We start from the raw sequence: 27867 nt of genomic DNA, 5'->3' as shown, positions 1-27867 counted from the left end.
ATCTGTCTGATAATGGCACATAAATGAAAATGGTCCCCTGAAACACCACAATAACCAATTTTTCACACACAGACTTAACGTTCCCACGGACCGGTACAGTGGTGGGATGTCAGGCAGAGATACAGTATGGGCTCCCTACCCCTTCTCAGGGGCCAGTATAGTGGGGTCTCCAGCGGTGGGATGTCAGACAGAGATATGGCAGCTTATCTCTCCTCAGGACGCCAGCCAAGGTGAACAGAGCACATCACATTGTTCTTTATCTGCCCACAGAGACACACGCACACTATCTTCATGCATCTAATCTGGGACAGGGGTCCTGTGTAGTAGGAGACGCCATGCCCAGCTCCAGATAATGACTGATAGTCAGAGCTGCTTCCCAGGGCTGAGACCTGCTCACCAACAGCAAGTAGACTAGATTCCCACTCACACTATCAACAGCATCAATACATACCACACACTCTCCATTCCAGGGCAAATACATGCCATTCACTTTCACGCAGCTGACACTATCGAAGACAAGCAGACTGAAAAATTAACCACTATCCTCACGGAACACCACTCTCTCTCTATCCCTGGGTGTACCGGGAACCAGTGGAGAACAGGCCATGTAGAGATCTATGGTACAGACCAGGTTCTGGGGTGCCTCAGGTAGATCTCTATGGTCTATTACCTGGGAAGACCTCGCTGAGGTTGACGGCGGTTTGTTGGTATCCACGGTGATCTTGTACTTGGCGTTCTTGGAGGGGGAGGAGGGGCAGCAGACCAGACGGAGGGGCAGGGAGAACTTACACTGGGCCACCCTCGGGATGCCTGAGAGGAGAGCAGAGGAGAGAGAGGGTGAATGTGAGGAGGAAGTTTTGTGAAACATGCAGCTCACAGGTCGCAGTGTGTGTGAAAGTCCTTAAAAATTGGGGAGACAAAACTCTTAATGAACGTGTCAATGTGCTCTATCACAGTGTGTGTGGTTAAGACATGGCTGTGCTAGAACGGTTTATAGAATTCTCAAGAATTCTCTAATAGCTGACACACTGGTAGGATTGTCAAACGCTTTCCTGCCGACAGTACTTAGCACCTCTGAACAGAGTGTCGGCAGTCAATCTCTTTTGTGTTCACACAGCAAAGACCTTGAAGTCGTCAGCCACTCAGCCTTGTTAAAATACTCCAAACTAGAAGGTGGCAGTAGCGTTGTTGACAATGCATGTCTGTGTGTGTTGCTTACAGTATGGTTTCCAATGTTAGCTAGCTAGCTGCGCTAATGTTGCTATTTTTGTAGAAAGCCCTTGTTGATACTAGCCAGATGGCCACAGCTAGATAACTACCTAGCAAGATGACGAAGAACAATTTAATTCACTCTGCACAATCCCATACTGCCAGTGCCTGCCCATAGCCAAATGTTTAGCTAACATTAGCATATTTGCTATTTAGCACAACATAGCTAGCTAGCTAAGGACACTGCAGTAACTCGGCATCTTACACAGGCATTATAATGTCAATACTAGCTACAGTCGTTTGCATTTTGTCTGTGCACTTAGCTAGCTACCATCCCATAGCCTACATTGCATATGAAGTGTGACTGGCTCATGACATTTAACCATGGATGTAGGAAGAAAATCTCCTGTTGGCTCCCCCACGTGGGGGTTTGGGCGCTCTGATTAGCTCAAAGTCAAGCTGTTGGCCACTGACGAGTATTGCGATTCTACACGCAGTCGGCACGTAGCAGGAACCGCTTTTGATATAGCAAGAGAAGGAACGGCCTCCCACTGTGATAAGTACATATCGTAGTCTATCGGAAGTGAGATTATTGGTATTTCATGCTTAAGAGGTGTTCGCTTTAAATATCCCCCAAGGCAAATTACCTCTGATAGAAAATCCCCTTAAAAACCCTTTTCCCTTTAGACATGTCCTCTTAAAACCATCACATTCATTAACATGATTGAGATAATTTCATGCATATTCACTACACTGAAGCCAATCTGTGAGTGAGACTCAACACAAACATCTCAAATGACTGAGTTGTGGATGTTTTTGGAGGATCTCTGGTTAAGGGAACTCCTAAAACAGCACCGGGGAGCGTTACAGGCCGAGGTGGCCAACCATAACTCTTCCAGAGTTGGCTGACGATGCTGAGCTGGCCAGAACCCTGGCTGGAATAACAGAGAGAGACAGAGAGAGCGAGAGAGCGTTCTGGGGGGAATTCCCTTTTTTCTCTCTTTTCTATCCTTTCACAAGAGAGAAAAAAGAAATAGGGAAAGAGAGGGAAAGGGGATAAAGAGAGTGAGAGAGAGAGAAACAGGTAAAGAGAGTGAAAAAAACAGAAAGGTCCAAATTTGGGACGGAGCGAGAGATGAATAGAAAGACAGATGGAAAGGGAACGAAAGTGAGAAAGAGTGTTCAAGCCAAGGCATAGTGCAAGAGTCGCTCACTCTCCAGGAAGAAGGCTGAGAGAGAGAGAGAGAGAGAGAGAGAGAGAATGAAGAAGTGTAGAGAAGAGAAAGCGCAGGGTCTTTTCCAGTAGCGGGCCAGGCCCATCGCTAGCCAGTGCAAGTATAATACTTCCTGTTATGTCTGGCCAGGTAACCTAAGCCGTGTACTGTAGGGGCTTTACATCGCCCTGGCTCATGTAGCAGCAACCACTAACATAATAGGGCAACATCACAGCCCTAGGGACCCAGAGTATAGACAGGGTGTTCTCCCTGCCTCCCTCTCTTCAGTTATCCTTCCCTCGCTTCCTATTTTTCCCCTTTTCTTTTCACCCTCTCGCTTTCTTTCTTTGTCTCTCGGTCTCTCTAACTCTCTTTTTCTGTAGAGTAACCTGTAGAGGTGGCTTTTTAAAAGCATCTTCAAACTGTGCAAACTCCTATTGAGGCTACTGAAGGGTGTCGAATCGAGAGGATATTTGACCACAGTCACACTGTTGGCCCTTAGACTATTAGAATATTAAAGTGTTTGTTAAACGATCTTCAAATGTTTTCAATGTAAATGTCCTGCCATCAATGAGGGGTGTGGTCGAAAGAAAGAGGGAGGGGGTAGAGGGGACTGACTGAAGTTGAGGGAAAAGGGAGGGAGGGAATGATAGTAAGAGAGAAGACGGAGACCAGAAAGAACTAGGGGAAACATTTTTCCCTTCTCAGGTTCCCAGCCGCCATTGACTAGTCGGCACTCTCTAAAGACAAACGATGTGTGTGTGTGTGGTTAGGAAGAGGGGGACGCCCTGCCTGTAAACCTAAACTGGTCCCACCTCTTCACACACTGTATCCCAGACACCCCCTGTGTATTCTCAGGCTGCCACGGCAGAGTTACGACCCTCACTCGCCACTGTGATTTACCTGCATGGGCCTTCTATGTTTATATGTCTCACCTGAGCTGTCATTGTTGCCCTATGTTGGCCAACTCCTGTTCTATACACCTGACCTCACCATGGGGTCACTGGTAGATATGAGGCCTATGAGGGTTTCTGTAGTAATTATGTGAGCAGGCTACTTTTCTCCAAAGTAGAATATAAATATCTTGTATATAAACATGTGCTGTCACTCATTCTCTCCAAATGGATAATGGAACTAGTCTGGAACTTCAGCAGCCTGATTTCACCAGCACTAGTCATACTGCATGATACCTCAATGAGTGTGTGTCTCTCTGACCACTCTGTTTATTTGACCTCCGGGCGACCGTAAGGGATCACGTTCATTGTGCAGCTGCAATGATGTCATCGATGCGATGAAACGTCTGTGTGTGTGTGTCACAGGGAAGGTAGTTCTCTTAAAAGCACACTGATCAAAAGGGAGGACATCTACTGTATCACAGCACATATGAACAGACAGAGGCACGGACAGACAGAAATAAACACACGCTACTCAGAACTAGACACCCAACTATTTAGCTGTAATATGTAGTCTGTGTATATGTGTGTGGGAGCAAGTACATACAAGTGCATAAGTGTCTGCATGTGTATGTGGCGTGCCCATGTGTACAGTATGTGTAACCAAAAGTGTGTATGTGAAACTGTGTGTGTGTGTGTGTGTGCACGTCTCTCTCTAGCTATATCGTGTTACGGGGGAACATAAACAGTGGGCTGTGGGCTCTTCCTGTGCTTCCCAGGGCAGAGCCCAGTCTACTTACCTGCAGGGTTGAGTTCTTTCATATGGGCCAGCCGTAGAGCAGGAGAAACACAAACACAACACAGTCACTTTAGAGGGCCCTGGCCCAGGGCACGTAAACACTGGCGCCCACTCGTTCACTTTACACACACACCGCCCCCTTTCACCCCCTCCCTTCATCCCTGCCTCGCTACTCCATCCCCCGCTTTAGTCTCTCCCCTCGTTTCCTCCCATCTCTCTTCCTCCTCCGTTCCACCGCTCTCGTCTCCCTGTTCTCTCCTCCCTCCCTCTCATCTCTCTTCCTCCTCCCTTCCACCGCTCTCGTCTCCCTGTTCTCTCCTCCCTCCCTCTCATCTCTCTTCCTCCTCCCTTCCACCGCTCTCGTCTCCCTGTTCTCTCCTCCCTCCCTCTCATCTCTCTTCCTCCTCCCTTCCACCGCTCTCATCTCCCTGTTCTCTCCTCCCTCCCTCTCATCTCTCTGGAAAGTGGAGTCCTCTCCTTGTGTATTTTCCTCTATCTGCACCAAATGAAGAACTGGACAGGTGAAAGTAGACTCCTGTTGATCGCAGAATGATGATGCCGACAAATAGAAGCCACTTTTTGAATCGTGATGCACCCCATCCGCACAGACGTCATCTCAGTCAGTCTATTTGATGAAATGTGTGCTCAGAAGTCAAAGGCTCTACCTTAGACACAGACAGCAGGCTTGAGACTGACCATGGACAATGAGACAGACAGAATAACAGAACAGACCTTCTAGGCTTAAGTACCAGACTGACAGAATACAGACAGTCTAAAAACAGAGACATCGACTACTGTAGCTACAGACGGCCAAGAATAACCAACAACCAGCCAAACACATTCAGCTTAACATCAATTCAGGAGACAAAATGGTTCTAGTCAGCAAAACACATTATCAGCCAGCTGTGGACTGATTAATTCTATAATGATTCAATTTTTTAAAAAGTGCACATTCTTCAAAAAATCATTCTACCAAACCGCTGTTATTGAAATAATCAATGACAAGCATTCAACTACACAATCACCTACACAGTAATTTGTCTGACACTGAGTGAAGTTAATTAAATGCTGGAGGACTCAAGGTGGTGCTGAATGCATTTCATTGACTGAGCAACGAGCTCCACACTGAATCATGAGCCACTGATTCCTCTAGCAGTCTAGCAGCACAGTCAATGAGGGCCAGATTGAGTATTAAAGTGCAGCAGGCCCCAGTGCTGTGCTTGTGTGTTTCACGCTTTGTTAGCACTGATGAAAGCCATCCATCGCTCTCCCTCTCTCTTTTTCTCTCCCCCTCTCTCTCCCTCTGTTGGCTGGGTTTAGCCACACTGGCTGCCGAGGAGAGGAAAGGAGAGGAGAGGAAAGGATAGCAGAGGAGAGCGGGGCAGAGATTTAGCACAGGTCAAATGGAGCAGAACACAGAATAAATATACAGATAGAGGGGAAATAGACAGAGAGAGATGTACGTACACACACACACACACACACACACACACACACACACACACAGAGACAGAGACAGAGACACACAGACAGACAGAGACAGACAGAGGCTGGCGTGATTAAAAATGAATGTGAAATAATTGATTGAGACAGTGGATGGCCCCCAACGTGGCCTTACTACATTAGATAGTGGACAGTGGGAGAGCACTACTGCAAATCCCTTTGATGGGCTCTAGGGAAAGGAGTGTAGACAGTAACAGAGAGTTGTGAGTTGTAATCGTTGCCTCTGGGTGCAGCGGCAGAAGGAGAGAACGCCCCCAGTATAGACTGCTGCATTCCTCCCATTCCAGCCAGGCATTCAGAGGAGAGGAGTGGAGGAGAGTGCTAATGAAGATTAACACTGCTCTGTCTAACACCTAGCCAGAGGGCTAACACATCCATACACACACTGATGCACAGAGAGAAATATAGTCCACTAAACACTGTCATATATCCACAGGTGTGTGTGTGTGTGTGTGTGTGTGTGTGTGTGTGTGTGTGTGTGTGAGCCATCCCTCCTACCCCTGCTGTCAGTACATCTCCCCTCTCTCTCTCTCTCGCTCCCTTCTCTCTCAGTTACTGTGAGCCCTACCTGTGATCTAAGTAATGACCTACTGCACCAAAACACAGGGCAGTCGTCGTTGGAAGGCCCGTGAAAAACTCCAGACTCCTCTCTTTTCCACCCCCGCTATTTTTAGCATCACAATAAAAAAATGCCTCGATATTTCCAAGCCATTTCACATTTAATGTGATTTCAGGGAACCTTTCCACAAGGAGCTGCCAACACAGACAGTCCAAGGGAAACAATAGTACAAATGGCGCTTTTTTGTGAGCCGCTTTTTGAATCAAGTGAAATAATAAAAACCCCATGACATTTTAATTTAAATAAAGAGGGGTTTTGTTGGTTAGAGGGGAGAGTAATGTCTTCCAGAAATACATACTGCCTGGAACCAGATGCCGCTGTTACCCATTCAGTGGTTTTAAAGGGTACAGAGCTGCTACAGCCAGATGTCAGTACTGTTACAGCCAACTATCAGGGCTGTTACTGTCAGTCCATCTGGTAACAGACATATGTCAGTACTGATACAGCCAGATGTCCATCTGGTAACAGACATATGTCAGTACTGATACAGCCAGATGTCCATCTGGTAACAGACATATGTCAGTACTGATACAGCCAGATGTCCATCTGGTAACAGACATATGTCAGTACTGATACAGCCAGATGTCCATCTGGTAACAGACATATGTCAGTACTGATACAGCCAGATGTCCATCTGGTAACAGACATATGTCAGTACTGATACAGCCAGATGTCAGAGCTGTTACAACCACGTTAGTGCTGTTATAGACAGACGTCAGGACTTTTATGGACTTAAGATAAGTCACAGACAGGGAAACATAAAAGCATTAATTCATGAGAGAGATGAGGCAAGTGTGATATGTTTCAGACAGGTTGTAGAAAGACATAATATGTTTGAGATTATCAGTGTGTGTACCTGTAGGAGAGCTGTAAGATACGGCCACGTCTCCAGTCAGGTCTGCTGGTGGGTACTGCCCATTGAGGAAGGCAGAGAACGCCACCACAGTGGTAGACCCAACACCTGTAAAAAACAACAACACAGTTTTAGACACACAACACGCTCTCAAACACAGAAACACATGATGACTCAGCACTTTAACAAGTGTGGAAAGGACAGGAAACAGTATTCTCAACACTAACCAGACTACTCAGGCCTAAAAACATATAAAGTCACATACTCTCAGTCTCACACACGGTTACATGTTGAAACATTTCAACCAGAAGTGAAGACAGCAGGGTTAACAACATTAACCAGACAACTCTAACACACACACACAGGGACAGAGAGAAAGGGTGCCTGTGGCACAAACCTGAGGGTGATGATTTGAGTACAGTTCTAATACCCTAACAAAGAGTCAGAGAGAGAAGGTAAATGGGGATCAAAAACAGCCTGGGAGGAAAGGCCATATTTCAGCTAATGGCTTTGGAGAGATGTCGAGCCAAGTTACACACACACGTTACACAGCCCACCATGCGTCAGGTGGTGTGGTAATGGGGCGTGACGTATGGAGCCAGAGCAGAGCAGAGTAGGGCCGGCACAGGTGACTGAGCCAGGGGTATGTGCCAGGATTCCCCCACTACACACATATCAAGCACTCTACTCTGTATGTCGGTCTGTGTCCTGCTCTCTCTCTGTCTGTAGTGAAGGGATTTCACAGATCATCTAGCCATCTTTTCATTTTCATTGTCAGTCTGTCTGTCTTTCCTTGTCTCAAACCTGCCAACCATGAAGAATTTTCAGTGGTGTAAAGTACTTAAGTAAAAATACTTTAAAGTACAACGTTTACATTGACTTCAATACATTCCTAAAGAAAATAATGTATTTTTACTACATACATTTACCCTGACACCCAAAAGTACTTGTTACATTTTGAATGATTAGTAGGACAGGAAAATGATCCAATTCACACACTTATCAAGAGAACATTCCTACTGCCTCTGATCAGGTGGACTCACCAAACACAAATGCTTTGTTTGTAAATTATGTCTGTGTGTTGGACTGTGCCTCTGGCTAAATAAAATAAACAATTGTGCCATCTGGTTTGCTTAATATAAGCAATTTGAAATGATTTATACTTTTACTTTTGATACTTAAGTATATTTTTGCAATTAAATTAACTTTTGATACTTAAGTATATTTAGAAACCAAATACTTTTAGATTTTTACTCAAGTAGTATTTTACTGGCTGACTTTCACATTTACTTGGGTATCTTTACTTTCACTCAAGTATGACAATTGGGTACTTTTTCCACCACTGAGAATTTTACCACTTCAGCGCGGTGGCGGGACCCGTGGCCCCCACCCACACTGCTAAAATCATAGGCAAATGCACCTTTATTAGCCTAATAAATTATGTTGGCAGAAGACTGCCTCAGTAGGAATGATAGACTGTTATGGGTACTTGGTAATTGGTTGCGCTTCAGTAGTTAACTAGAAATACATTTAAATGTACAATATGGGGCTCTCCCTAGGATTTTCTGACAAGGTGGTGCTGATGTAGGCCTAATGTTGGGTAGGGGGGAGGTCTGGAGGGGGTCAGTCAACCCCTCTCAGGAAGTTGGAGCATTTTGCATTAAAAAAACTGCCATTTCCTGAAACCTAGAGTCTTAAATTATATAAAACAATGTAGCCAACACAGAAGTCTTGTGTAGGGTGTCTACCCACTCTGCCCAGCGCTTTGGTGATGACATATCACTTCCTTATGTTATAAAATACATTTTACCAAGACAAATATGATTATTCATGTTCTGAATTGTTCAGGAGGGGTCTTTCTCTAACATATCAATAACATTACAGAACAAAGTCAGATTTCGTAACCTAATACAGGTTTCTCGTACATTTTGTGGTCGTGGTTTTCAAAGTTGTTTCCACGGGTCGCAAAAAGCAACATTTGCATGAAACGAGCTGAATTAAATGTAAAAGGCTTAGAAAATAAAAGCAGAGATACGCTTGTTTTTGTGAGAAATATTTTTTAAAAAAGAACAGGAATTCCGAATTAATATGAAAAGCATATACTAAAATATGAAAATACTATATGTCATGTCTCAAAATCCATATCCATCTTACCTCTATATTTTTATGTCCTGCGGATTCGAGAAGAAAGATGTGGAACGGGAAAGTGAGCCTGTCCGGTAGCCAGTTGCCTTAATTGTTGCACAGAATCCAGGATAGATGACACGATAAAATTTTCCTGAATTTTCACCACTTTCTTTCAGTTTGATTTAAATCACCCTAATTCTGGCCATCCTACAAGTGTAAAAACTCCAATAACGTTTGAACGGATTGTAAAGGGAGGTGTGGTTTGGACCATTGGTTCTTATAGGACTATCTACACAATTATGTTATTTTACCCATTGGTCAAAAGATGCATTATTGATTGGACACCCTGCTAAATGAAATTGAGGTGGTCTCAATGACACTTTCACATTTGTCTAGGTAAAATTTAGGGGTAATGATTATTCTAATTAATAGGTGTCTTTATGTGGATAGTCTAGTGAAAATGTAAACTGGCTTCTTCTTCATTTTGTTTGGGGAGAAAAACAATCCTGAATAATTCAATTACTGGATGCAATGTAGTAGTCTAGCTTACTGTAGGCTATTTGGAATATGAAACAACTGAACTAGGCCTATACGAGCTTGTTTCAGATCTCCATCCCTGACCTCATCCATCAAGTTAAGTCTGACTACTAGACTACCATTCATTCAACATGCCTTGTTGCCGTTGGTGAACTGACTATAATTACATCATTAGCAGCCTACTGTTGACATACAGCGATATCAAGAGGACAGATTAAGAACTGATTAATTAACATAGGCCTACTAATCTTTAACAATCTAACATAACTTCCTGTGAAGGAAAGTATTAGCGCAATTAGGGGCGGTTTTTTTTATATTGGCGTTTCTTGATGTGAAGTTACACCCATTGATGCTCACCATTGGTCCGTGGCTGTTTTTTTCGCATTGGGGACGACAGTTGTTGACAACTGTAGCATTGTAGCTAAGCCTAACCCTTTTCCTAAACTTAACCTCATTCTCCTAACATGCCATGCTAATTTACCTAACATGCCACGTTAATTATCCTAACATGCCACGCTAGTTATCCTAACCTGCTATGAAAACAAATCATCTGTGTCGAAAAACCATCAGTCTCATAACACCGGAACTAACCAATGGCAGGCACCAATGAGCGTTTCCTGATATCAAGGAGCACCCACATCAAGAAACGCCCCAAATTGCAGTCTGCAATTACACCATATTGGTATTTCACGCAAAACGTGTGCAGGTTGGCAGGTCGTCCGTTTCCCTCTTCTCCATCTCTCTCTCTGTTTTCTCCTCTCTCCCTGGCTGGACACAGGGGGTATTGTGTTTCGTCCACCAACTCTAACACTGTTCTACTATATATGGAGGCAGTCAAAGGTCAGACAAGAATCCTTAACATGAGCACACACAGCACCAGAGAGGAGGAGAGACAGTGGCTGAGTAAGAAAAAAAGGAAGAGAGATTACGAGGGGGAGAGAGCGTCAAAGGTAGAAAAAGAGAAGGAGTGGGAGACGAGCCAGAGAAACCAAAAAGGGCAAGCACTTTCTCTGCGCTCCGTCAGACGCTCTGACAGCGTGACGAGCCCTCTCCCTCCCTCCCTCCCTCCCTCACTCTCCTTTTCAAAAACGGGGGCAGACTTGCTTTTAACCCCACGACCCTGACGCCGCGAGCAAATAGTGACCAGACATTCTAAGTGTTACCACACCATTAGCGCCCAGCGTAGAACAACAATAACAACAAAGGAGCAGGTCACAAATCGCCCCTCTTATCTCCTTCCCTTCTCTCCTTCATTCCCCAACTCACTCCTTCCCTCAGGGCCTGAGTTAAGCAGAGGACATTTCGCTTTGACCTTTGGTGACATCGGCCACCCACCCCGGGGAGAAGACGGGTCAAGAGGGGTCGGCAGGGTAATGCGCACCGCACACAGAGCAGAGAGGGAAAGTGTGCTGAGGGTGTTTGGGGTGCAAAGAGTGTGGGCGCCACTGAGAGAATCAGTGTGTGTGTGTGAGCATGTGTGAGACCGTAAAAGAGACTGTAAAAGAGAGAATGTTTGTGCATGTGTGAGAGAGCGTCTGTAAGAGTATTAAACGGTGTAGTGTTTTGGTGTTAGGGGTGTGTGTGGGGGCACATTATGACACTTGCAGTGACCCATTGGGGATCTCGGGGCAGATCAGTAAGGGCGCTAAATGGTCACCTTTGACCTTTTGGGGTCACGACTTAGGTCACATCCCTGTGTAGGGTCTGTTAGAGCGATCCATCCAAAGCCTCTCTGTTGTACGTTAAACATTCTCTCCACGAAGCAGGACCATCAGATAAGACTCACTTAACAGACGTTAACAAAATTTTTATAGCAATGTAATGCAACTACTATCATATCAGTGTGGGGGGTGAGTCTTGAGAGCTGCCCAGTTGACTGGCTTAGATTTCTACCTGGCACACTGACAGGCTTAACAATCCACCAGGTTTCCCAGGTCTGTATCATATGATGATTATGAGGTAAGGATGAAAACTAGCAGACACCGCAGCTCTCTAGGATCAAAGCTATGTGCATGCCCTTTGAGGTGTTTGCATGCATGTGTGTGGGGAGTTACTGTCAGTGTGTATTTGTGTATTAATGGAATACTTGGCTCTTATCTAGAAATTCACTACTTCGTGATTTAAATCAGACCACCAAACCTGTAAGCAGAGAGAGAGAGAGAGAGAGAGAGCGAGAGAGAGAGAGAGAGAGAGCGAGAGAACAAAGAAGGTAGTGTGGTGGACAGGACAGGGGGACTGGGTTGCCATCTGAGACGAATAAAGAGTGAAATAACAATAAAAAATCAGAAGGCGCTGCCTCCCCCACGAACCCAGGACAGGCCAAGCTGAGCGGGGGGGATGGAGTTTCTAAACAGAGGATCCTGCAGTGGCACACACACACACACAGTCAAAGAATCAAAGACACATGGGCATTGGTCTGTTGGTCTGTGCCAAACTCACACACTCCAAGACTCAGAGGCTAACTGGGCAGCTCAAGCTCCCCATTCCCAAGGATAAAACACACAGACAAGACGTCAGAAGAAGGGAGTGAGTGTGAGAGAGATCTGTAGAGAGAAAGCTGAAAGGCAGAAAGTGTAGGAGATGGAGAGATAAAGGTGACAAGCGAGAGATAGAGGAGGAGAAAGAGCGAGTGGGACTCATAGAGAGAAAGATGAAGATGGAGTTTATAGATATAATATATATAGATAGAAACTAAAACATGTGGTATGTGTATTATACACTACACTATGCACTTCAACAAGGCACAGTATGGGCCAAATCAGTTAATTCAGGACCAAATCATTCAATGAGTCAAAAGTCCCATTAAAAAGGTTTAACTGGCCCATCCATTCAGGCCCACATATGCAGTTGAAGTCAGAAGTTTACATACACCTTAGCCAAATACATTTAAACTCAGTTTTTCACAATTCCTGACATTTATTCGTAGTAAGAATTCCCTGTCAGTTAGGATCACCACTTTATTTTAAGAATGTGAAATGTCAGAATAATAGTAGAGAGAATGATTTATTTCAGCTTTTATTTTTTTCATCACATTCCCAGTAGGTCAGAAGTTTACATACACTCAATTAGTATTTGGTAGCATTGCCTTTAAATTGTTTAACTTGGGTCAAATGCTTCGGGTAGCCTTCCACAATAAGTGAATTTTGGCCCGTTCCTCCTGACAGAGCTGGTGTAACTGAGTCAGGTTTGTAGGCCTCCTTGCTCGCACATGCTTTTTCAGTTCTGACCACAAATGTTCTATAGGATTGAGGTCAGGGCTTTGTGATGGCCACTCCAATACCTTGACTTTGTTGTCCTTAAGCCATTTTGCCACAACTTTGGAAGTATGCTTGGGGTCATTGTCCATTTGGAAGACCCATTTGCGACCAAGCTTTAACTTCCTGACTGATGTCTTGAGATGTTGCTTCAATATATCCACATCATTTTCCTTCCTCATGATGCCATCTATTTTGTGAAGTGCACCAGTTCCTCCTGCAGCAAAGCACCCCCACAGCATGATGCTGCCACCCCCGTGCTTCACGGTTGGGATGGTGTTCTTCGGCTTGCAAGCCTTCCCCTTTTTCCTCCAAACATAACGATGGTCATTATGGCCAAACAGTTCTATTTTTGTTTCATCAGACCAGAGGACATTTCTCCAAAAAGTACGATCTTTGTCCCCATGTGCAGATGCAAATCGTAGTCTGGCTTTATTATGGCGGTTTTGGAGCAGTGGCTTCTTCCTTGCTGAGCGGCCTTTCAGGTTATGTCGATATAGGACTCGTTTTACTGTGGATATAGATACTTTTGTACCCGTTTCCTCCAGCATCTTCACAAGGTCCTTTGCTGTTGTTCTGGGATGGATTTGCACTTTTTGCACCAAAGTACGTTCATCTCTACGAGACAGAACGCGCTTCCTTCCTGAGCGGTATGACGGCTGCGTGGTCCCATGGTGTTTATACTTGCGTACTATTGTTTGTACAGATGAACGTGGTACCTTCAGGCATTTGGAAATAGCTCCCAAGGATGAACCAGACTTGTGGAGGTCTACAATTTTTTTTCTTGGCTGATTTCTTTTGATTTTCCCATGATGTCAAGCAAAGAGGGACTGAGTTTGAAGGTAGGCCTTGAAATACATCCACAGATACACCTCCAATTGACTCAAATGACATCAATTAGCCTATCAGAAGCTTCTAAAGCCATGACATCATTTTCTGGAATTTTCCAAGCTGTTTAAAGGCACAGTCAACTTAGTGTATGTAAACGTCTGACCCACTGGAATTGTGATACAGTGAATTATAAGTGAAATAATCTGTCTGTAAACAATTGTTGGAAAAATTACTTGTGTTATGCACAAAGTAGATGTCCTAACCGACTTGCCAAAACTATCGTTTGTAAGCAAGACATTTGTGGAGTGGTTGAAAAACAAGTTTTAATGACTCTAACCAAACTTTTCTATCCTAGGCCAAACGTCCATGGTGGGGTCAGGTAGGGGTAGAGGCGTTTGTGTGTGTGTGTTAGGGGCCTGGGTTTCACAGCAGAGGGCTGCTGATAGACTGGTGGAGAGCAGCGTCAGGTTTCTGTGTGTGGGAGACAAAGAGCGTGGCATAAACACTCCGAGTCATCGCTGGTTCACCGTGTGTGTGTTTAATCTGCTGTGTTGTGATGACTGCCATGGTTACGTACGCATCATCTAACTAATCTTTTAGCTGTCATGACTTACAGCTATCTTAATAATCTCTAAACACCTCTACTAAACTACAGTAGGCTAGTTGAAAAATGCATCCCAACTAGGCAGACACACAGGACTAAACACTCTTAGGGCTAGCAGACCTTTTCTTCAAATGTTCCTACATCACATGGAGCTTTTGAAAAGCTGGAACAAGTACTTCCGTCTCTTTGCACTGCTCTCAGACACTGTGATAAAACTGATAACATGAAACTGGGTTCCTAGGAATTGGGACGGTTGCGGTAGCAGTGTTCTGTTTGCTTTGGGTGAGAGTTTACCGTGTTTGCTTGACCGTGTCAAGGTGACCATGTACCTCCGTTTCATTCATTCAGATTATAGAACCTTTCATCTGTCTGCTACTGATAATGTCTGAGCCCACAGAGGAAAGCACACATTCTTTCTTTCTTTCATTCATTCTCTCTCTCTTTTCCTCTCTATAAAGATAAGGAGGTGAGAGAGAGAGAGAGAGCAAGAGCGCCTTACCCAGAGGCTCCAACAGAAACTGCTCCTGGGTGACAGCCAGTGGAGGCTGAACACACACGGTCAGTTTAGGACCCTGCAACGCACAGCGACTCTTCACCTTGATCTGAGAGAGATGGAGAGGGAGGAGAGAAGGAGAAACAAAGAGGAGGAAGACATTTAGACATTTCAGATTTCATTTCTCAAGCTGCAGCTAAAATAGTTAGACTGAGTGAGTCAAATAAAATCAGCCTTGATGTCTGCGTCTTGATGAAGTCATCAAGTGTGCGACACATACCTTCACTGTGACTGAGGGGACGGGTAGACCATCAATGTCCGGGATGAGCGCTTGCTGTAGAGATAGAGGGAAGGTCAGGATATACCAGTCTGTATGTACATGTGTTGCCTTCATTGTGTGTGTGTATGTGTGTGTGTTTTTGGTTTGACTATCCTTGTGGGGACCAGAAGTCCTCACAAGGATCGTAAAACAAGGAAAGCTGGGACAAGTGTGGACATTTTGCCGGTCCCCACAAGGAAAAGGGCTATTTTAGGCTTAGGGATTAGGTTTAAGGTTACAATTAGGGTTAGGGGTTAGGTTTAGGAGTTAGGATTAGGGGTTAAGGTTAGAGTTAGGTTGTGCTTCTACATCTGCATTGCTTGCTGACGTAAAAAGGCTTATAAATACATTTGATTTGAAGGGAAAATAGGATGCTGAGTGGGGATCAATTGTTTGGTCCCCACAAGGATAGTAAAACAAACATGTGTGTCCATTTCAGTGTGCGTGTGTGTGTGTGTGTTCACCGATGTGCTGTCCATGTTAGTGGAGACTGTGGCTGTAACAGTCAGATCCTCATCTGTCTCTACTACAGGAAGGATATCTACGACAGAGAAGAGAGAGAGTCAGGAAATAACCTGCAATACACAAATACACACAAAGACTGTTCACGGTGCATGCATGCGTGTGTGCATGTGTGTGTGCGTCCTACCAGCCTGGGTCCTGGTGGCCTGTCTGATGACTCTCTGCAGACTCTTCATCTCAGTGTCGATTTGGGAGTAGTCCTGTTCGCGGGCGTCCACCTTGGGCGTGGAGAAGAAGGAGGGGTCTGTGCCCATGTAGGAGCACTGCAGGTGGCCCTCACTGCTCAGGCTCACCACCACACCCTTCAGGTCCCTATGAGGGGGGTTGAAACATCTGCCTCGTCAGAAACAGAAAAACTGCTATATGATTTGTGTGAGGAAAACAGTTTCATATCAGCTTTTCAGCAGCCATCATTCAGAGATAGAGAAGATAGAACAAGAGAATGACAGAGACAGAAAAAAACTAGTTAGGAGATGTGATGCAGTGTGTGTGTGTGTGTGTGTGTGTGTGTGTGTGTGTGTGTGTGTGGAGGGGGTAACTGGTTGCAGATGTGTTGTGGTGCTAGGGCAGTGAGGCAGTAACACACACAGGGGATTTCCAGCCCAGAGGAGTAGTAGGTTCCACACCTGCAGGAGAGGCCGACTGAGGGGGTATAAACCCCCCTTTTACTGCTGCAGGGGCACATTCACAACCACCCCTCTCCCCTCCAAACAACCAGCCCTCCCCCATTTCTAAAGCCCCCCATATGTAGCAGCAGCCCTTCCGCCACAGGGGAGGGATTGACCTACCCAAGCTACCCACTCAGCCATCCAAATAAAATGTTATCACTATATCACTATTCTATCAAAGTCAAGCATGTTCTCTAATTGTGTTCCTGTGTGTGTGTGTTTCTTTCCCCATCAGGTTTAAAGCCTTCTGTTTCCCTTTTGTCCACATGCAAGGTATTTTTCATTGTTATTCAATCATTATTCAAACCAGAAAGTCTCAATGCGATAAGTTATTTGACCCCCACCCCAGGGAGACCTACAGTGGGTCCCTTGAGAAAGATGAGCAATAATTACTCTAAAATAAATAACTCAAATACTGAGCTATATTGTGTTCACATTTTTTGGGGGAAATTCTATTTTATAGTAATACAAGTGCTCAGCGAAAAGAGATTTTGTTTAACAAGTAATATTTTTTTTCTCATAACAATGTAGGAGTCAAAATACTTGACACTCCTAAAGATTCTTATAAATAAAGTTGTCAAAAGTTTAGTATTTGGTCCCATATTCCTAGCACGCAATGACTACATCAATCTTGTGACTCTACAAACTTGTTGGATGAATTTGCAGTTTGTTTTGGTTGTGTTTCAGATTATTTTGTGCCCAATAGAAATTAATGGTAAATAATGTATTGTGTCCATTTGGAGACACTTTTATTGTATACTGAACTAAAATATAAACGCAACATGTAAAGTGTTGGTCCCATGTTTCATGAGCTGAAATATATGATCACAGAAATGTTCCATACGCACAAAAAGCTTATTTCTCCCTGTTAGTCAGCATTTCTAATTTGCCAAGAAAATCCATCAACCTGACAGGTGTGGCATATCAAGGAGCTAATTAAACATTCATAGGTGCAACTTGTGTTGGGGACAATAAAAGGCTACTCTAAAATGTGCAGTTTTGTCACACAACACAATGCCACAGATGTCTCAGGTTTTGAGGGAGCGTGCAATTGGCATGCTGACTGCAGGAATGTCCACCAGAGCTGTTGCCAGATAATTGAATGCTCATTTCTCTACCATATGCCACCTCCAATGTCGTTTTAGAGAATTTGTCAGCACATCCAACCGGCCTCAGAACTGCAGACCACGTGTATGGCGTCGTGTGGGCGAGCGGCCCGTCTGGTGTTCAACCTTCCCAAGTTCTCTCACGTCACCCCGCTCCAGTTGAAGCTCACATCTGCTACAAGACCATGGTGCTTGCCTACGGAGCTGTGAGGGGAACGGCACCTCCGTACTTCTGTTCGTCTCAACGAGGGATTGCTTCATCCACCTCTGGCCTGCTGGCCCCCCAACCTCTGCGGAAGCACAGTTCCCGCTCAGCCCAGTCAAAACTGTTCGCTGCTCTGGCACCCCAATGGTGGAACAAGCTCCCTCACGACGCCCGCGGAGTCCTCACCACCTTCCGGAGACACTTGAAATCCCACCTCTTTAAGGAATACCTGGATAGGATAAGTAATCCTTCTACCCCACTTACCCCACCAAAAAAATATATATTTGTAAGTGGTTATCCCTGGCTTAGGTATACCAATTTGTAAGTTGCTCTGGATAAGAGCGTCTGCTAAATGACGTAAATGTAAAATTGTGAACAGAGTGCCCCATGGTGGTGGTGGGGTGTGGTCAGGCATAAGCTACGAACAACAAACACAATTGCATTTTATCGATGGCAATTTCAATGCACAGAAATACAGTGACGAGCTCCTGAGGTCCATTGTGAGGCCCATTTCTTTTAAGGTAGCTGTTGCGTCTATATTTTTGTTCAGTATAAATAGGAGTAGAATAGGTTCCTAAACAGTTCTACATTCATTTGGACGCTACCATGATTAAGGATTATCCTGAATGAATCGGGAATTATGATGAGTGAGAAAGTTACAGAGGGTCAAAGATCATACCCCCAAGACATGCTAATCTCTCACCATTACCAATAACAGGGGAGGTTAGCATGTCTTGTGGGTGTGATCTTTGACCTGTAACTTTCTCACTCATCATTAGTCAGGATTATCTGGAATCATGGTAGCATCCACATTAATTTAAAAGTGTTTAGAAACATTCTATTCCTATTTATAATAAGTGACTCCAAAATGTAGGGCTGTCCCCGGAAAATATTTTTACTTGGTCGACCGAGAGTCGTCCTGTTCTTTTGACCAATCGATTGGTCTAAATGTTTAAACTTATTTTTCCATATATAGACAGACACACCCTGTGTTTGAATAAAATCAACTACATATGCACTAAGCTTGTCAGATGCTTTAAGCACACAGTTTGATTAAATAATTAAGACACACAAATGACTCAATGAAGAGCCCGATTAATCAATCAATCAAATTGTATTTATATAAAGCCCTTTTTACATCAGCAGATGTCACAAAGTGCTATACAGAAACCCAGCCTAAAACCCCAAACAATGCAGATGTAGAAGCACGGTGGCTAGGAAAAACTCCCTAGAAAGGCAGGAACCTAGGAAGAAACCTAGAGAGGAACCAGGCTCTGAGGGGTGGCCAGTCCCCTTCTGGCTGTGCCGGGTGGAGATTATAACAGTACATAGCCAGTAAAGCCAGATTTTTCTCCAAGATGTTAAAACGTTCATAGATGACCAGAAGGGTCAAATAATAATCACAGTGGTTGTAGCAGTTGCAACAGGTCAGTACATTAGGAGTAAATGTCACTTTGCTCTTCATAGCCAATGGTCACACTGTGTTAAAAAGAATTACAGCGAGTGCCTATGTGACTGCTGCACGTTGTCTCGCTCTCCTCCCTACTGCAGTGAAAAGGCACCACAGCACAGCAAGTGTTTATTGTGCTGTCCGTGCTGAAGCTGCAACATCATTACAGCCATTTAATTTCTTACTTGTTTGACTTAAAAGTTCTGTTACTGAAATCCCTAATTTGTTTACGAAAAACATTCCCTATTCCCTCAACCCTTGCTCTCTTTACGTGAAATATGTAAGCATCGCATGCATGTGACCAATAGGGCCTGACCTACAGCCTATCATAATCAAAACAATAAATTGGTTATAACAAACTCCGAACACAGTAATGTTGACAGCAAAATGGATGTGGAGGATGCGAAAAAGAAACTCGAAACGGGCAAATGTTTACTGGTTGCTCAGGAGGGAAAGGGGAAGTCAGATCTGAGGAAGACATTTGACTTAGTTCTGTAAACTACTGGAGATCAAGAAAAAGGAAGGTATAGGAGCAAGCGTTGCGTGAGTATTATGTGTGCCAAACAGTTTCTGTTAGATTACAATTGTATTTTTTCTGACCATTTGTAACAGTGTAAACAATGAATAAATAAGTGTACCAGAGAGTCTGTTCTAACGAAAAACAAATATAAAGCCTTTATTACAGCAGACTAAAAACAGTTGCATACATTCATGAATTGCGGTTCATTTTATTGTTTAGGCGAATTATTCAAAGCTCCAATTTGTTATTTAATTTTTAAACTTAAATGCTTGATTGCATTTCAAAGCATGAATGCCTCATATGCTGTGTGCTGGCATGAACGAATTGATGTTATATATATATATATATATATATATATATATATATATATACAGTGGGGAGAACAAGTATTTGATACACTGCCGATTTTGCAGGTTTTCCTACATACAAAGCATGTAGAGGTCTGTAATTTTTATCATAGGTACACTTCAACTGTGAGAGACGGAATCTAAAACAAAAATCCAGAAAATCACATTGTATGATTTTTAAGTAATTAATTTGCATTTTATTGCATGACATAAGTATTTGATACATCAGAAAAGCATAACTTAATATTTGGTACAGGAACCTTTGTTTGCAATTACAGAGATCATACGTTTCCTGTAGGTGTTGGCCAGGTTTGCACACACTGCAGCAGGGATTTTGGCCCACTCCTCCATACAGACCTTCTCCAGATCCTTCAGGTTTCGGTGCTGTCGCTGGGCAATACGGACTTTCAGCTCCCTCCAAAGATTTTCTATTGCGTTCAGGTCTGGAGACTGGCTAGGCCACTCCAGGACCTCTGGAGCCAGTCCTTAGTTACCCTGGCTGTGTGTTTTGGGTCGTTGTCATGCTGGAAGACCCAGCCACGACCCATCTTCAATGCTCTTACTGAGGGAAGGAGGTTGTTGGCCAAGATCTCGCGATACATGGCCCCATCCATCCTCCCCTCAATACGGTGCAGTCGTCCTGTCCCCTTTGTAGAAAAGCATCCCCAAAGAATGATGTTTCCACCTCCATGCTTCATGGTTGGGATGGTGTTCTTGGGGTTGTACTCATCCTTCTTCTTCCTTCAAACACGGCGAGTGGAGTTTAGACCAACAAGCTCTATTTTTGTCTCATCAGACCACATGACCTTCTCCCATTCCTCCTCTGGATCATCCAGATGGTCATTGGCAAACTTCAGACGGGCCTGGACATGCGCTGGCTTGAGCAGGGGGACCTTGCGTGCGCTGCAGGATTTTAATCCATGACGGCGTAGTGTGTTACTAATGGTTTTCTTTGAGACTGTGGTCCCAGCTCTCTTCAGGTCATTGACTAGGTCCTGCCGTGTAGTTCTGGGCTGATCCCTCACCTTCCTCATGATCATTGATGCCCCACGAGGTGAGATCTTGCATGGAGCCCCAGACCGAGGGTGATTGACCGTCATCTTGAACTTCTTCCATTTTCTAATAATTGTGCCAACAGTTGTTGCCTTCTCACCAAGCTGCTTGCCTATTGTCCTGTAGCCCATCCCAGCCTTGTGCAGGTCTACAACTTTATCCCTGATGTCCTTACACAGCTCTCTGGTCTTGGCCATTGTGGAGAGGTTGGAGTCTGTTTGATTGAGTGTGTGGACAGGTGTCTTTTATACAGGTAACGAGTTCAAACAGGTGCAGTTAATACAGGTAATGAGTGGAGAACAGGAGGGCTTCTTAAAGAAAAACTAACAGGTCTGTGAGAGCCGGAATTCTTACTGATTGGTAGGTGATCAAATACTTATGTATGTACAAATTAATTACTTAAAAATCATACAATGTGATTTTCTGGATTTTTGTTTTAGATTCTGTCTCTCACAGTTGAAGTGTACATATGATAAAAATTACAGACCTCTACATGCTTTGTAGGTAGAAAAACCTGCAAAATTGGCAGTGTATCAAATACTTGTTCTCCCCACTGTATATTGAAATATAGGCCTAAGTAAGTTACAATATTAAGACTAAACAGGACACGCTATTAGTCCTACAGATGGTGGTTATACAAGGCTACTATACAAGCCTACTAATGATAACGACATTACTTATTATTATAATGATGATCATAATAATAATAATTGTAATAATAACAATAAGAAGGAGACCAAGAAAAATAAGGGTATAGGAGCGAGAGCTGCATATTATGTGTGACAAACAAGTGCTGTTAGATTACAATATTATTTTTCTGCCTGTTTGGAACAGTGTAAACAGCACAAAATCAATTATAAGTAATACCAGTCTGTTCTAACAATTCGTTTTTTAAAAGCCTTTATTACATCATAGCAAAGATTAAAAACAGCCAAATCTGTTAAATGAATCCACTGAGACAGGCGCTAATCAGACAGGTGTCTTGTGCACCATAAAAAATAAACTTGGTCGACCAACAGCCTATCGACCAAACAATCGACTAAATGGGGACAGCTCTACCAAAATGACACAACATTATTTACCATTACTTTCTATTGGTCACAAAACAAAATAAAACACAACCAAAACGAACTGCCAATCCATTTGTAGAGTCACAAGCTTGATGTAGTCATTGTGTGCTAGGAATATGGGACCAAATACTAAACCAAATACTACAATTTCGGACCCCACTGTATGTTAAAGCTTCTAACATTGGTTTTACTGGGCTATGACCCATAAGCTTCCATCTTCTCTGCTCAGCTGTTCCTCTCGTCTAGTCAGGTTAGGTCAGAGTAGATACACTCTCCTCTAGGTGGATGGTATGAAACAGGAACACTATAGTCGGGGGGCTGAATAGGAAAAAGCTGCCAGATTCTGCAGCAGTCGGAGGCCCTCCGAACCACTACCCCCTGAACTCACCTAACCCTACACTCTTTCAGAGGGGGAGAGAGAGAGAATAGGCAAAACTATCGTTAATGTTACTGAAACCAGGGGTTAAGGAGAGGACCGGTGTCTGTGGTCTGGTGACAGCCTGTTAGTCCTCCCCATGGTATCAGCAGTGGATATGTAGCTCGTCATGTACTACACGGCTGTATATGAATTATGATTTATTTTAAAAAACACACGCCATCATTATTCATCACTGTTTGTGTTGTAAATAAATTGTTGTAAATTGCAGCGTGATTATGGCCATTACACTGCGATGACATTTAGTACTACAGTCCGCCACTCCCTTATCTGTTTTGATTGGCCAGCTGTAAGACATTGTGAAATCATTTCTTCTCAGGGATTTGGGTGGATTTCTCATGGTGATAACCATAACAACTGGTGATCATTAATAACAACACACTAATAATAACAACAAACCTGGCCTTTGGGCTTCATAGAGTGCATGTACACGAGTGTGCCTGTGGGTGGGAGAGAGTAGCGCTCAACAGAGTGAGAGAGAGAACAGTGGCTACATGTATACATGTATGTCCTATGTAGAATGTGTTCTGTAAGGTTGTGTGGAGGATGAGTGTGTAACTGTGTGCGCTATGCAAATGTGTGTGTGTGTGTGTTTCTGGGAGGACCCAGAGAAAGGCTCATCTAGTGGGTGCTGACAGAAGGGCTCTTTAGAACGGAGCCAACACAGCAGCGCTACAGAGACGCACACAGGGACACTCACCACTGAAGCACAGGAATGGAGCTCCATCTGAGTGCCTCCATCCCTCCCCCTCCATTTAGAGTCTCACTCTCCTCTCCTCCTTTCATCCCCCCGTCCCCAGGTAAAGGCCTACAGAGGTATCTGTTACCTTATCAGATCAGTGGAATCTGAGCACACACTGTGTGTTTAAGTGTATCTGCGTAAAGTTACCATCAACTTTGGGGTCCATTTCAAATAAGTAAATTGAAGAGATGAGCGGGAATTCATGAATTGAAAAGCTACTACCTTACTACTTATTACTTCTTTTGTTAAATGTGGGGGTTGGCTTTTGAATTTCATTTCCTAAATTGACAGAATGGAATTGATCCAATCCTGGTTACCGTACACAACCACTATAATCATGGCAACACCAACACACCAAACATAGCAGCAGCAGGTGCCATGGTAACGGGGGTACTCACAGGAAGTTGGCGAGCCTGACAGCCACGGGGGAACAGGAGAGCTGGGCGGCCCACTTCAACGTCACATCCTGGTACACCAGCAGCATGTTGTTATGGTTACCGACCAGGGTGTTGGTGGTGCCTTCAGACACTGGGAAGAGAAGGAGGGGTCAGAGGTTAGATACAGTCACAGGAGATGCATGAAACCGAAAGAAAAGTGCTTTATAAATACAGTCCTTCCATCCATCAGTCATCAATGGGATGTCGATTTGCTCGGAGTTGCTTTGGCAGGCTAGAAGCCAGTCCATAAATAACAACAAACCTTCAATTAATATTGAACTATTTAGAAAGCAAAAAGATCTCTAGTCATTACAAATGAGTTCTGGGGTGAGGATGTGTCTTTGAGGTAGAATAAGATTCATGTGTGAGCACACACACGGTTAAACCCCGGGTTGACCTGAAATGGTCTAGCATGAAAACGCCTTTTGGTTTGGCCACACACACACACACACACACACACGTGTCCTGGCACACTGTCCAGCATTTAGCGTGACTGCCACCATGGGAGATCTGAGAGGCACACGCAACACACGCCTAGCCAACCTCACTGGGATAGAGGGCAGGGGCGGGCAAGGCCAAAATGACAGACAGCTTATATTTGACCTCTGTGCCACTTCAAAGCCCACATTGCCCTTCTCTCAACTCTCAAAGAGAAGGACTTAGAGGACTCCCTCCATCCACTACATATAGCTGCACTTGTTTTTCCTCCTCTTTCGCTCTTCCTGGTTCGTTCTGTTCTGCCACTGTGGCCAGGCACTGTATTAATAGCTGTGTATCAGACAGACATGTGGCAATGGTTTCCCAGAACACACCTTACCCAGAGGTGTATGTGTGTACACTAATTATAAGTGATTATTATCAATTCTGGGGTTAAGTGGCTGTATTATCACTCCTTGAGGGAGAAACAGAGGATGAGAGAGAGGGGAGGGAGAGAGAAAAAAGGAGAACGTGAGCCAAAAAAGGCAGCTGCATAGCGGAGGGCCAGAGGGGGAAACCTGTGAAATATTGGGAGCGGGCCGGTAAAGTTCATCTCACTCTCTCTGTATTGAAAACCCAACCGTAGCAGATTACAATAGCGGGAAGTCATTTTCCATACTGTCCGGGTGGCTGTTGAAAACACAACCAGAGAAAACTATCGAGGACTGTGATCGTTGTCACCTGGGATCCTGGCCTTTATAGAGGAACGATGCAAATGGAATGGGAATAGTGTGAAGTAAGGGTGTGTGTGTACCAGAGGGAATGGTGCTCACAGGTCAAACACACCTCAATGAGGAATAGCAGGTGCCTCTGGTTGAAATTGTTTTTAATATATTTTTTCAAAATCTCTCTCAGCCACCCTGCTTCTACTCTTCCTCCTCCATCCCCTCTCTCCTTCCTTTCCTCCCTCCTTTCTCTCACCTATTTCCTCCCTTCTCCCTCACCCTTTTCTTTCTCTCCCGCTCTCCTTCCATTGCCATCCCTCTCTCCATGTATATACAGTTAACTCCCAAAATAAAGGAAACACTTGAGTAAATGAGGGATACAAAGTATATTGAAAGCAGGCGCTTCCACACAGGTGTTTCCTGAGTTAATTAAGCAATTAACATCCCATCATGCTCAGGGTCATGTATAAAAATTCCCAGTTGCCCATTATTTTGGCTAACATGGCTAGAAGAAAAGATCTCAGTGACTTTGAAAGAGGGGTCTCAAAAGGAGCATAGGGGTTTTAAAGGGGGTGTGTCTCTCTCAGTCACCAGATCTCAACCCAATTGAACACTTATGGGAGATTCTGGAGCGCCGCCTGAGACAGCGTTTTCCACCACCATCAACAAAACACCAAATTATGGAATTTCTCATGGAAGAATGGTGTCGCATCCCTACAATAGAGTTCCAGACACTTGTAGAATCTATGCCAAGGCGCGTTCTGGCGGCTCATGGTGGCTCCTACACCCTACTAAGACACTTTATGTTGGTGTTTCCTTTATTTTGGCAGTTACCTGTAACTGAGCTCAGCTGGAGAGAGGTGTGTTGGCTGGAACCCATAAGTGGGTCCTGCGATAGTGGAATAAACATGCAACACGCAGACCCCTGATCTACAGGGCATTCCGCCAGCAGAACATGCTGTGTATGTGCGTGTGCTTATGCAGGTGACGGTGCTGTGTGTTGCGTGTTCGAGGTGCTACATATGCTAAATATGGATCAGATTAGAGCGTGCCTTGCTCTGTGATATTTCCTACTTCCTCTGGTTGGAGTGGTATGTTGGGAGTCAGTCAGGACAGACAGATGCACTGTGTAGAGCTGTACCCCGGTCCATCAAACAAAACCCAGGAGCCGAGAGACTCCCTATCAGATGAACCTGAGCTCACGGACAAACACTCATTCTGCTACCGCCACGCACACTGGACAGGAATGGGGAATGTCTTATCACCACTATAAATATTTGTTAGACCAGTATCCACATGGCAGACCTAAAACAAAGACTGGATAGAAGAGTCAGCTAAAATATTCCGCAAAATAATATGGAGGAAACCATTCGATTGGATGGGTATCTACTATGTCCTAAAATATGTCCTACAAATAGTGCATCTGATATAAAGCAGTATATAAGCTAATGATATCAAGCAGTAGAGCAGTCTGTTATGTGAGGAAGCAGCTAGGGACTGTCCCATTACCTGAGGGATAGTGGAGGAAGCACTATGGCTGTACCATTACTGGAAGTGTAGGGGAGGAAAGAGCTAGGGCTGTACCATTTCCTGAGGCATAGAGGAGGAAGCACTAGGGCTGTACCATTACCTAAGGAGTAGTGGAGGAAGCACTAGGGCTGTACCATTACCTGAGGGATAGTGGAGGAAGCACTATGGCTGTACCATTACTGGAAGTGTAGGGGAGGAAACAGCTAGGGCTGTACCATTACCTGAGGCGTAGAGGAGGAAGCACTAGGGCTGTACCATTACCTGAGGCATAGGGCAGGAAGCACTAGGGCCCTAACATTACCTGAGGGGTAGGGGAGGAAGCACTAGGGCCCTAACATTCCCTGAGGGGTAGAGGAGGAAGCACTAGGGCCCTAACATTCCCTGAGGAGTAGGGGAAGAAGCACTAGGGCCCTAACATTACCTGAGGGGTAGGGGAGGAAGCACTAGGGCCCTAACATTACCTGAGGGGTAGGGGAGGAAGCACTAGGGCCCTAACATTCCCTGAGGAGTAGGGGAGGAAGCACTAGGGCCCTAACATTCCCTGAGGAGTAGGGGAGGAAGCACTAGGGCTGTACCATTACCTGAGGGGTAGAGGAGGAAGCACTAGGGCTGTACCATTACCTGAGGGGTAGAGGAGGAAGCACTAGGGCTATACCATTACCTGAGGGGTAGAGGAGGAAGCACTAGGGCTATACCATTACCTGAGGGGTAGAGGAGGAAGCATTAGGGCTGTACCATTACCTGAGGGGTAGAGGAGGAAGCACTAGGGGTGTACCATTACCTGAGGGGTAGAGGAGGAAGCACTAGGGCTGTACCATTACCTGAGGGGTAGAGGAGGAAGCACTAGGGCTGTACCATTACCTGAGGGGTAGAGGAGGAAGCACTAGGGCTATACCATTACCTGAGGGGTAGAGGAGGAAGCACTAGAGCTATACCATTACCTGAGGGGTAGAGGAAGCACTAAGGCTGTACCATTACCTGACGGGTAGAGGGGGAAGCAGTAGGGTTGAACCTTTACCAGAGGAGTAGGGGAGGAAGCAGCTGAGGTTGTATCATTACCTGAGGGGTAGGGGAGGAAGCAGCTGAGGTTGTACCATTACCTGAGGGGTAGGGGAGGAAGCAGCTGAGGTTGTACCATTACCTGAGGAATAGGGGAGAAAGCAGCTGGGGTTGTACTCCAGTTTCTTCATGAAGCGGATATGCCCGTTGTCCTTTAGGCAGTACAGGTTCCTCTCGCCGCAAACAAAGATGGAGGACGAGGACGGAGAGAAGGAGGGGACACAGAGGTCCAAGGCCTGCTCCCCCAGGACCAGGGTCCACTCAGCCTGAGGGGGACACACACACAGGGTTACACACACACACACACACACACACAGGCAGGCAG

At 44.8% G+C, this 27867-nt stretch overlaps 1 protein-coding gene across 5 annotated transcripts in view; it reads right to left on the bottom strand.

Annotated features, from left to right (window-relative positions):
* Nucleotides 1-670: 670 nt before the first annotated feature.
* The window catches only part of bbs9 (Bardet-Biedl syndrome 9), a gene marked incomplete at its 3' end in the record, with an annotated part of 46251 nt that continues 19054 nt past the window's right edge, over nt 671-27867 (bottom strand). For 2 of the 5 annotated variants that reach the window (XM_045208724.1, XM_045208725.1), the window contains 9 exon segments: nt 671-810; nt 4117-4131; nt 7094-7198; nt 14943-15045; nt 15217-15270; nt 15720-15796; nt 15905-16110; nt 23773-23902; nt 27625-27808. In XM_045208724.1, the coding sequence (XP_045064659.1) occupies nt 671-810; nt 4117-4131; nt 7094-7198; nt 14943-15045; nt 15217-15270; nt 15720-15796; nt 15905-16110; nt 23773-23902; nt 27625-27808 (1014 nt within the window). 5 annotated transcript variants of the gene reach the window in all.

The sequence above is a fragment of the Coregonus clupeaformis genome, chromosome 28 (assembly GCF_020615455.1).
Source record: "Coregonus clupeaformis isolate EN_2021a chromosome 28, ASM2061545v1, whole genome shotgun sequence".
Classification (NCBI taxonomy): Eukaryota; Metazoa; Chordata; class Actinopteri; order Salmoniformes; family Salmonidae; genus Coregonus; species Coregonus clupeaformis.
The sequence above is the reverse complement of the archived record's forward strand: the minus strand, read 5'-3'. Positions and strand labels throughout refer to the sequence as shown.